Source organism: Gigantopelta aegis, chromosome 9 (assembly GCF_016097555.1).
Source record: "Gigantopelta aegis isolate Gae_Host chromosome 9, Gae_host_genome, whole genome shotgun sequence".
Taxonomy (NCBI): Eukaryota; Metazoa; Mollusca; class Gastropoda; order Neomphalida; family Peltospiridae; genus Gigantopelta; species Gigantopelta aegis.
In genome coordinates this window covers 26,668,351-26,680,473 of record NC_054707.1, presented here as the reverse complement: position 1 = coordinate 26,680,473, position 12,123 = coordinate 26,668,351, and the positions used below count along the sequence as shown (strand labels likewise).

At 34.7% G+C, this 12,123-nt stretch overlaps 1 protein-coding gene across 5 annotated transcripts in view; it reads right to left on the bottom strand.

The window, feature by feature from the left end:
* The window catches only part of LOC121381093 (liprin-beta-1-like), a 225,488-nt gene that overhangs the window by 95,767 nt on the left and 117,598 nt on the right, over positions 1-12,123 (bottom strand). For all 5 annotated transcript variants that reach the window (XM_041510196.1, XM_041510198.1, XM_041510197.1 and 2 more), the window contains one exon: positions 2,913-3,104. In XM_041510196.1, coding sequence (XP_041366130.1) covers positions 2,913-3,104 — 192 coding nt within the window. The remainder of the gene's footprint in view (positions 1-2,912; positions 3,105-12,123) is intronic.

Sequence of the window (12,123 nt, the reverse complement as noted above, 5' to 3'; positions counted from 1 at the left end):
GGCAAAACCAAGAAAGATAACTCTGTTTAGTAAGAGACAGTCTAGTAGTTTAGTGGTAGCCTCCTCAACACAGCACTCTGAGAAATAGTGTACTGGAGACATTTTAGTATTTTAAACAAATATTTATTGAAACCATTTCCAGATAATTTGGTAGCTTTGTTCAGTATTATGTATAAATATCTGACAGCACAAAATATAATGAGAAAAACAAAAAAGAGGCGGTCCCAGGGGGAGACACGGGTACCCACCCACCCCTAAATATATTCAAGTGCCTCTTTTTTTTCTAGCTTTTCAAAAAAAATCATCAAGTTGCCCTTTTCACAAGATGGTCCATGAGCCTTTTTCTCCTTGGTCTTCCTCCCCCCCCCCTCCCTAAAAAAAAGAAAAAAAGAAAAAAAGAAGAAGTAATGGATCCACCTTTGAAAACAAAAACGAAGCCCAGATTAGTCAAGACCTTTAACTTGTGTAGCTTACAAGGCAGCACGTACTTGTAGCCAAAATACACAGCAAATTTACTTGCCAGGCAGCAACATTTTGAACCACATGTGGTGATTTTAATGTTCCTTTCTTATCAAGACATGTCCCCATCTGGATTTATTTGTAATTGTTTTGTCCATCTCTCAAACAAGGGAAAGAAAGAAAGAAATGTTTTATTTAACGATGCACTCAACACATTTTATATATGGTTATATGGCATCAGACATATCGTTAAGGACCATACAGATATTTAGAGAGGAAACCCGCTGTCACCACTTCATGGGCTACTCTTTTCGATTAGCAGCAAGGGATTTTTTATATGCACCATCCCACAGACAGGGTAGTACATACCATGGTCTTTGATATACCAGTCGTGGTGCACTGGCTGGAACGAGAAATGGCACAATGGGGCCACTGACGGGGATTGATCTCACACCGACTGTGCATCAAGCGAGTGCTGTACCACTGGGCTACGTCCCGCCCTCTCAATCAAGGGAGTCTAGTTTGTGAGTTAATGTTTTCACTTTTGTTTTTAAAAATAACACACATTATCATGGATGCCATTACTGGCATTAGCAGTTGTCGGCAGTAATTTCGGCTCAAGTACCTAATTCGGGACATTTCAGCTGTATTCGATCGGGTATTCTTACCATATCCAGGATTTTGTAAAAGGGGATGACAAAATTCTAAAATGGGCAAGTTATCAAGAATATATAATTTCAAACTCTTTAAGAAGATACTGATCAAAGCCTTTACAAAATGCACATAAAAATATGTTTTTGTTGGTTCCAAAACAGTTTTCCTTTTCTTTATACATTAATCTTAACAGGAATTGACCCCACCCTCTAAAAATACTTGCTAGAATGAGGTATAAATGTTTAACTTATGGTAATTATGACATTTTATCTAGTGAATGAGAAACAAAATCTTCTACCACCATACAAGCTATTCATCCCAATTATCAGTTATGCAGAAATAATTTGATCAGTTCACAGATAGTGATTAATTCTATGACTCATGACAGAGCAAACACTCTTCGACTGAACTGGCTTGTATTCTTACTCTCAGATTGTAAGCCAACTATTACAATGCATACACAGTCGGACCTTGTTACAATAAACACATTCATTCCTGGATCACTTTGTACTTACATTAAATTTGTTGTTTGAATTTGTTATGAGTTATCTCCCTTGCCATAATGACATAAGAAAAATATTGGTTTACAGGAGACAATATTTCAAAATCTTAGGTAACCAGAAGTCAGTTCATGTGAGTTATACTTAGGTAACCAATTGTTCGGTTACGTGAATATAGTTCTCGTAACTGATGAGTTAGGCCTACCTAATCCTAAAACACTTGAATTACGGTTCTGTGCTACATTGGTGGTTCAAAAACATAAACTGATTTTCACTTTCATCACTTTTAATTTTACAACGTAATTGTTCACCACGTAACTGATTGGCAGTTCTTGTGATTTTAAAATTGCTTAACCGACACGCGAATAGAACAATGATTCTTGTGAAATATTGTGCCCTGATTTATAGTTACTATAATACAGTGGTGTAGGAAGGGTGGGGGCACTTTTCTTGATCCAGTAGCAGCAGCAATGGTATATATATATATATATCTCTATATCTATATCTATATATATAAATATCTATATCTGTGTGTGTGTGTGTGTGTGTGTGTGTGTCGCCCAACCTGTTGGCACCTTCCTACACCACTGTAATATCATAATCACATGCATTGCAATTATTATTAAAAACAACAAATACGTACATGTACACACTGTAATAAACTATGCTTTAAAAAAAGCATTAATCAATAGACTTAAATCAAGGTGATTAAAGACATCAATGCCTGGTACCAGCTTCTGTCCTGCACATTTACAAATCACCATAAAAACAGAAGACAATGATTTGCAGATGATGCTTTAATTGAATGACCACATGTAAAGGATTAGTTTCAAAAGCTATCCACTGCAGGTTTAATTTGCTCTGTCTGAGAAGTAGTGAATTCTGGTGTAATAAACAGAAAACATTGATGTATGTTTGGTTCTGACAAGTTTTGGTCAGATGGTGCACAGTACAGGATGTAGTAACGATGGTGGTTGGAACAATGGAAGACATTCTGACTGTATATATATATATTTTAGTGTCTTGTGAATCACCTTGTATATAAATATCATCAACATCATCACCATTAGTACTACTTCTAAAAAACAATCTCTGAATACAATTCTACTCACAGACTGAAGTACATGTCGCACATCAACGCCATGACTATCATCATCATCATTGTCACCACCACCATTATTAGTACTTCTAAAAAATCTCTAAACATGAACTACTCACTAACTGAAGTAGCTATCGCCACCATAAAAATCATCATCATGACTACTACTTGTAGACAATCTCTGAACACCGTCTACTCACCGACTGAAGTAACTCCTCTGTGTTCAGCAATTTGTCGCGTCTGTCCTCGAGACTGCATTCCATCTCAGAAATCTTCTCCCCCTGAGCCTCGACCTGGTCTGTGAGGACACTCACTTGCAGCATCAGACTCTGCTTGTCGGACTCCAGCTTGTGTAGCTTCTCCTCAACACTCTCAGACAGGTAGCCATTCACCTAGACACAACCAACAAACATGGTTAGGCAACCAGTAAACTAGAAGTTTGCAATCTATTATGTCTTGAACTGGTTTGGTGTTGCTCATGTATATAGTTGCACCTATGGATGTTAGACATTTAAAAAAAGTTTAATGATTATTTGTGATGTAAAATTTATAATTTATAAAAAAATAATACTAATTAAAACTAAATTCATTATTTTAAGTTTCAAAACATGTATGCAAATGTATAGATGAACTATAAACCAAGATTCATTGATCAAAATATTGTTTTGTTTAACAACACCACTAGAGCACATTGAGTTACTAATCATCGGCTATTGGATGTCAAACATTTTGGTAATTTTGACATGCAGTCTTAGAGAGGAAACTCACTATATTTTTTCATTAGTAGCATGGGATCGTTTCTATGCACTATCCAACAGACAGGATAATACATATCACAGCCTTTGATATACCAGTTGATGTACAAGGTGGTGTTTACTCTTGAACTTAAAATAAAGATGTCAGTAAACAGGAGATGTATGACCTTTATTGGAACAGACTACATGTATAACACATTTTGATCGATATGTGTCAATTTCATTTACCCTGAAACAAACTTTTAATTTAAAACTGCAAGATAACTGATTATTTTGAATTGCAGCATAAATTATTAATTTTGACCAGCATATTTAATAAATATAAATTCAATATACATACAGTAGAAATTTACACAACCTTGCAACCACTAAAAGGTGCTATATCAGAAGTTATATGTGAGCATCTGTTTGTGATAAAGATTCTCCAATAAAAATGTAATTTCTACTAGTAGATAAAATCATTTCCTATAATCATCTATGGGCATATAGTTAAAGGTGTAGTCTTTAAATGTTAAAGCGAAATTTAATAAAAACATGATTTGCAATAGCTGTCGTTATGCAACTTTGAGAGAGCACCTTTAATACCGGAAAATTTATCAGAAACTCAAAATGGTTCATGACAGTTTTGTTCAAATGTCTGTTCCAATAAAGTGCACAAATCACCTGTTTACGGACATCTTTCTTTTAATTCAAGAGTAAACACCACCTTGTACATCAATGAGAGCCAAAACAAGTAAATGCTAAATTAGGTAGACTATAATTAAATAGATATTTACAAAGTATTTACTTGTCTATTTAATATGTAATAAATAATCGACGAAAATCATTTTTATTCTATTTCTGACAGCACTATAGTCCAATGGGCTCCATTCATTGATCTAGCAGGGCACAATATTTCACGAGAAGCACTGTTCTGTTCACATGTCAGTTACTCAACTTTAAAATCACGAGAACTGCCATCGGTTATATGGTGAAGATTTACATTCTAAAATTAAAACTACCATATATATCAGTAATGAAGGAGAAAATCAGTTTGTTTTTAAATACATTTGAACCACCAATGTAGCACAGAACCATAGTTCATTTGTTTTAGGATTAGGTAGGCCTAACTCATCAGTTACGAGAACTACATTCACGTAATTGAATAATCGGTTACCTAAGTAAAACTCATTTGAACTAACTTCCCGTTACCTAAGATTTTGAAATATTGTCCACTGTCTAGAACAAACAGCTTGTGAAAAACACATAAACACGAAAACTTAATACTGAGCTACACCATTGTGTTTACCATCAAATACATTGTAAGTAACACAGATTGTAAATAACACACATTTCATCTTTTGATTTCATTGAGGTGATGTAAAAATTAAGTTTTTTTATTACATGTGTATCAGTTATTTCAAAGGATCCAGCAAAATAGTACAGCACATCTGGTTGAAACATACAGTTTGTTGCCTAGAACATTCATTTTTCTCACACACCCATTGGTGTGGATATCTTTCACTATTTATGATAACACACACCAATAACACACATATGTGTTATTGATTTAAAAAACAACAACAACTAGCTGCTTGTAGGTGATGACCGAGTTGCTACAGCCGAAAAATTAAAAATTAAAAATGCATCATGATCAAAATTGATAGCTCTGTGACATATAAGTTTAACTGAAACTGATTACTCTGTGACACATACATTAATTACAAGTGCAAAGATTGGGAATTATGGTTTTTTAGGATATGTAAGAAATAAAACACTACATTTGTGTCCAGTAGATACCATTTATCTTTTTAAAATAATTGAAATGTATCCTAATTGCATGTGCTTGTTAGATATGTTTTGAAACTGTTTGTAAGATAAATGGTATCTAACATGCACTCATAGTATTTTCTATCTATACATCCAGTGCATTTTTGATGGTGCGTATTGCTAACAAAAGCTTATGACAGTGTCTTGATTTCACTGTTTGACATACACCAGAAACGTTTTTGTAAGTACATGTATTTGTCAGAAATACATCCCAGTAAACTGTTTGGATGTGTGATAGACCAGAAGACATCAACTGATCACAAGCATATGGATATAAAGAGAATAACTAGTTAATGATATTGACTTTAACCTGTGAAGGTAAAAATGGGAAATACCTGGAGACTCTGCGGAGTGGAATTTCTTATTTGGCCTCAACATGATAAAGTAGATATCTGACGTCATTAACTAGATATTCTCTTTATACTGCAGACCATAAAAATTAAGGGGAAAAGCTATTATTTCTGTTATTTCAGTTACATTGTACGATGACCTGGAGGTCAAATGAGCGATTTCATAATGTAGCTATGTGTGTGACGTCACATGAGTAACGTCAAAAGTCATATCCTGCGACTATACGTATATGACTTTGCTTATTCCGTCATCATAATCCGTTAACAGAAACAGTGGTTGCAGGATATAACTTGTCACCTGATTACACACTTGGAAATGAACTTAAAGTAGATATGAACACATTACTATTTCAAGCATGAGCTAAAGTTTAATATAGTCAAATCCTTTTATATTAGTTATTAAAGTTTATGTTGTTTAACAACACCACTAGAGCACATTGATTAATTAATTGATAGCTACAGGATGTCAAACATTTCTTAATTCTAAAATGTAGTCTTCACAGGAAGCCTTCTATATTTTTTCAGCAAAATATCTTTTATATGTACTTTGTCACAGACAGGACAGCACACACCATGGCCTTTGATATACCAGTTGTGGTGAACTATTAGAATACGACAACCACCATTAGATTGGCCTAAAGACTTGAGAGGGACAGGAACTAGGTCAGTGAGTAGAGCGCTCACCTAGGTTCTTGTATCAGATTTCTGATTGAATCACCTTAGTGGACCTAGCCTCTGATTGGATTTGTTTCCAGTCCCAAACAGTGCCTCACGACTGGTGCATTACAGGTCATAGTATGTGTTGTCCTGTCCATAGCAAAACAAGCTGACATTTGTTTTCATTAATGACACCACTAAAGCACTTTTTTTTAATTAATCATTGGCTCTTAGATGTCAAACATTTGATAATTTTGACATATAGTGTTAGAGAGAAAACATGCTACATTTTCCCATTAGTAGCAAGGGATCTTTTATATGCACCATCTCACAGACAGGATAGTACATGCCATGACCTTTGATATACCAGTTGTAGTGCACTGGCTGGAATGAGAAACAGCCCACTGACAGGGTTCGATGCCAGACTGACTGTGCATCAGGTTGTCTGTAGGAAAATGCATATAAATGATTCCATTCTGCTAATGAAAAAAGGTAGGCTTTGTGTCAAAAATTACCAAATATTTGACATCCAATAGTTGATGTCTGTGTGCACTAGTGGTGTTGTGATATGGGAAAAAAAAACCCCCCTCCCCCCCCCCCCAAACAGAACCAACAAACAGAAAAAAAAAAAGCCATTTAAGAAAGTCTTGAAAATATATTTTCTATTATTTACGATGTAATTTAGTGTCAGTGATACCTCAGTCTGATAGGGCTTTTGATAGATCTATTCAGTTTAGGAGTATAATAAAAAATATAATATTTTAGTGGGATAACACTTACTTCAAAGTAACTTATCGTTACCCCCCCCCCCCCACCCAAACAAATTGGCCAATTAAGTAATCACTGAATTTTATGCTTCAACCAAACAAAAACTAATGTCACAGACAAAATAATTAATACAAACTATAGTAAAGTACTTTTAGAACAAACACGCTTACAACAAACTACCAGTTGGAATGAACTGATTGTAAAGTCCCGTTTTCCCCCCTATATATATATTTTAAAGTATAGAACAAACTATACATTGCGAATTAACTGTTAAAATGAACCAAATGTTTTGTCAAAATTGTGAATTTAAGTGTGAAATAGTGTGTATACAAGCGAACCGATCATAAGTTGTATCATATGTGCTTCTATTGGTGGTAATAAATTAAATATTAAAACCCACTAATTCTTGTGTTTATGGTGTTTAAATTGTGAATTTAAGTGTGAAATAGTGTGTATACAAGCGAACCGATCATAAGTTGTATCATATGTGCTTCTATTGGTGGTAATAAATTAAATATTAAAACCCACTAATTCTTGTGTTTATGGTGTTTAAATTGTGAATTTAAGTGTAAAATAGTGTGTATACAAGCGAACCGATCATAAGTTGTATCATATGTGCTTCTATTGATGGTAATAAATTAAATATTAAAACCCACTAATTCTTGTGTTTATGGTGTTTAAATTGTGAATTTAAGTGTGAAATAGTGTGTATACAAGCGAACCGATCATAAGTTGTATCATATGTGCTTCTATTGGTGGTAATAAATTAAATATTAAAACCCACTAATTCTTGTGTTTATGGTGTTTAAATTGTGAATTTAAGTGTAAAATAGTGTGTATACAAGCGAACCGATCATAAGTTGTATCATATGTGCTTCTATTGGTGGTAATAAATTAAATATTAAAACCCACTAATTCTTGTGTTTATGGTGTTTAAATTGTGAATTTAAGTGTGAAATAGTGTGTATACAAGCGAACCGATCATAAGTTGTATCATATGTGCTTCTATTGGTGGTAATAAATTAAATATTAAAACCCACTAATTCTTGTGTTTATGGTGTTTAAATTGTGAATTTAAGTGTGAAATAGTGTGTATACAAGCGAACCGATCATAAGTTGTATCATATGTGCTTCTATTGATGGTAATAAATTAAATATTAAAACCCACTAATTCTTGTGTTTATGGTGTTTAAATTGTGAATTTAAGTGTGAAATAGTGTGTATACAAGCGAACCGATCATAAGTTGTATCATATGTGCTTCTATTGATGGTAATAAATTAAATATTAAAACCCACTAATTCTTGTGTTTATGGTGTTTAAATTGTGAATTTAAGTGTGAAATAGTGTGTATACAAGCGAACCGATCATAAGTTGTATCATATGTGCTTCTATTGGTGGTAATAAATTAAATATTAAAACCCACTAATTCTTGTGTTTATGGTGTTTAAATTGTGAATTTAAGTGTGAAATAGTGTGTATACAAGCGAACCGATCATAAGTTGTATCATATGTGCTTCTATTGGTGGTAATAAATTAAATATTAAAACCCACTAATTCTTGTGTTTATGGTGTTTAAATTGTGAATTTAAGTGTGAAATAGTGTGTATACAAGCGAACCGATCATAAGTTGTAATTTGAAAAATCCAAAATGGCAGACTTCATGAATGATAACGGCTAATTTCTGCAAATGTGTATGCTATAACGAACCGATGTTTCCGTTCCCATGCAGTTCGTTATAAGAGTACTCTACTGTACTGTCATTTATTTGGTCTTCTGGGCAAACATCAGTGCACACCCACATACCTGCATATGTAATCAAAGGTGGTTGTTACACCACCACAGCTGGTTTCAACTGCCATATACTGGTATTCACTCGATGGGTAACTCATCTCTTTAAACAGATATGCAGGAATGTGCAACCTTCCAGAGATTTACTGAAAGCTGCATAGCATGTTTATAAAGCCAGAAAAGGTCCAGTTGTGAAATGCTTGCCTGATGCATGATCAATCTAGGATTGAACTCATTGCATAGTGAGCCCATTGGGTTATTTCTCATTCCAGCCAGTTCTTTTAAACTGGGCTAACAGAGGCTGTGGTATGTACTATCCTGTCTGTGGGATGGTGCATATAAAAATGCCTTGTTAATAAAGAAGAGTAACCATGGCGAGCCAGCAGCAGGTTTCCTCTCTCATTATTTGTTTGGTCCTGTCGAGTCTGTCATTAAATATAACATTTCTTCATTCTCCTTAAAGCAAAAAAATATATCTCACCAACACTCAAGTCAAAATTAATTTTTGTTTTAGCATTTTTTTTTGGACATATTAAAACATATTAATTATTAACAAATATTGTTAGCTAAATACCAAATATAGCCGATGCAAATTATGTCAGGTTGTCCCTGTGGGTCCTGGGATATTACTATATTTACTTGGATTCAACACTAACAAATAAAGTTTTGGGAAGATTTCTAACAAGACACCTACTTTTATCAACAATTTGTAAATGGCATTTGAATACCTCGTGAATACCAGTATGGCAACAAGTATATGCAGGCATCTGAAAATTGCAAGACTATTGCTCACACATCTTCTTTTGCACAAGTTATTTTTTGGTTGTACTCTACCAACTCAACAGTTATAATTGATTATTAATACCACTGTTTAAGTCGTTGCTTGCCAAATCACCATATGTGACTTCAAGTTGAATTTGGCGAATATATATCATTACTAAAACTATGTTTTCATTAATGAGGCTGTGGGCCGGAAACATCCGATTGCAGTCCGGGTGTGATGTAGGAACTTGTGTTTGTTGTGTTTCTATTCATGCGGCTACTGACTGCGATTAGTCCAGTCATGACATCCAAGATGCAACAACTGCAACAACTCTTTATTTGTTAGAAAAAACCCTTTATTATTACATACAATTTGAAACAGAAAAATATTTTTTAAAATGCCCACAGAAAAGCCCACAAACAAAAGGAGCAAAAAGTTGACGTTTGTTTTGTTTAACAACATCACTAGAGCACATTGATTTATTAGTCATCGGCTATTGGATGTCAAACATTTGGTAATTCTAACATATATAATCTTAGAAAGGAAACCTGCAACATTTGTCCATTAGTAGCAAGGGATCTTTTATATGTACTATCCCACAGAAATGATAACACATACTATGGCCTTTGGTATAACAGTCGTGGTGCACTGGTTGGCTTGAGATATAGCCCAATAGGCCCACCGACAGGGATCAATCCTAAAGCAACAGTGCATCAGGTGAGTGCTTTATCAGTGTTGGGAGCATGATGGTATAAAAATAAGAACCAGTAATGAACCTAAATTGGATCCAAAATTACTAAATTACATGTATACTTAATACACAGTAAAAGAGTTATTTTAAACAACAGTGACAAGGTGCAGCAAATAAGTAAATGTAACATCTTCACAAATACTAGTACCCATTCAGTCCTGACATCTTTAATGTGTATCAATTAAGAAAGTATGACCCTGTAATGCAGCTAATAACCTCTGGGTTGGCTCTATCTGTCTCTCCTTGTGTCTCTGTCTCTCCTTGTGTCTCTGTCTCTCCTTGTGTCTCTGTCTATCCCTGTCTCAGTCTCTCTCTCTCTCTCATAAGTGTATGAGGAGATGGGGGCAAAATAGCAAATTTGGGCAAAAATGGTAAATATAGATAATGATAGAAATATTTGGGCAAAATATGCTAGCCTAAGACCTTTTTACCATGTATATTTCAATCATTCTACCCTCAAAATTAGGTGTAATCCATGTAAAAATGTATAGTGATTCGTTTGCAACCCTATATAACTGTTTGGTAGTAATGCTAATATGAATAAATGTTGCTATCCAGATTGGAGCATTTTTGTTTAATTCAGGCAAAAACCAGCCTGCCCCACTACAAAAATGGAAGCTTGTATGCCTATGCTCTGTCTGTCTCTCTGTCTCTGTTTCTCTATCTATGTATAGTGAATCCCGATGATGGGGATCTGTACAGTAATAAACACTTTAAATTTGGTCTGCTACAAGTTCAATAATTTTGTCCACATTTTCTCATTTTAAGTACCGTACATGAGGTATGGTTGAAATGTTTCGGGAAACCCCTAAGATCCTAGGGAATCCTCTGTACGATTCTTATGTGAACTAGCTGAAATTGCACGATGATCCAATCAGAAAACATTGTATGCATTCCCATGTGGGCGTAGTACAAAAATTGCATCAATGGAAACACTTCCTATAAAAACAACGGTGTTGATATTTGATGCACCCATACCCGCACTGCACCCAGACTGCAGCCACATTAATGAAAACATAGCTTAATTCGCCAATAAGCTAACTTAAAAATTCTGTGTTATTCATAGATGTACCGCCATTTTTGCTGTTTGGCTAAATGAAACCTGAATTTGGCAACAGATTTTCTTAGAAAATTCGCCAAATTGCTAATATTTTATGGGCTTCAGGATAAACCACATGAATACCGATATATATACAGTGGCATAGGAAGGTGCCAACATGGGGGGGGGGGGGGGGGGGGGGAAGACACATATTTGAATATAAATATATATATACCATCACTGTTGCTACTGGATCAAGAAATGACCCTTGCCCCTTACCCCCCAGCTTCCTATGCCAGTGATGTAAAACGGGATAAATTCAGTACTTCCTTAAGACAGTTGAAATCTGATGTATTTATGGAAAATATTACATGTACATATACATTTATACTACATCTATCTATATCTTTCTAAAACAGCAAGATGAAATAGTTGTAAGACAGCTAGAGAAATAACTACCCTGCACACTGACATGATTTACAGATAGTGTGTAATCTAGTAGTTAAGAACAAAGACTAGAAATCGAGTAATACATCCATCACAGCTGCTATCAGATGGACTCAATGAAGATGATGAATATACAACTGAGATCCCAGTAGACTGATACACAGCTGTGAAAAGATTACATGATTTTGGCTTATTTCAGGTCTGTAGGAATGATAACATGAGTGGAGGAGCACAATCTCTACAGATGGGGTCACAGCCTTAGTGGGGGTCACAATCTGGATTT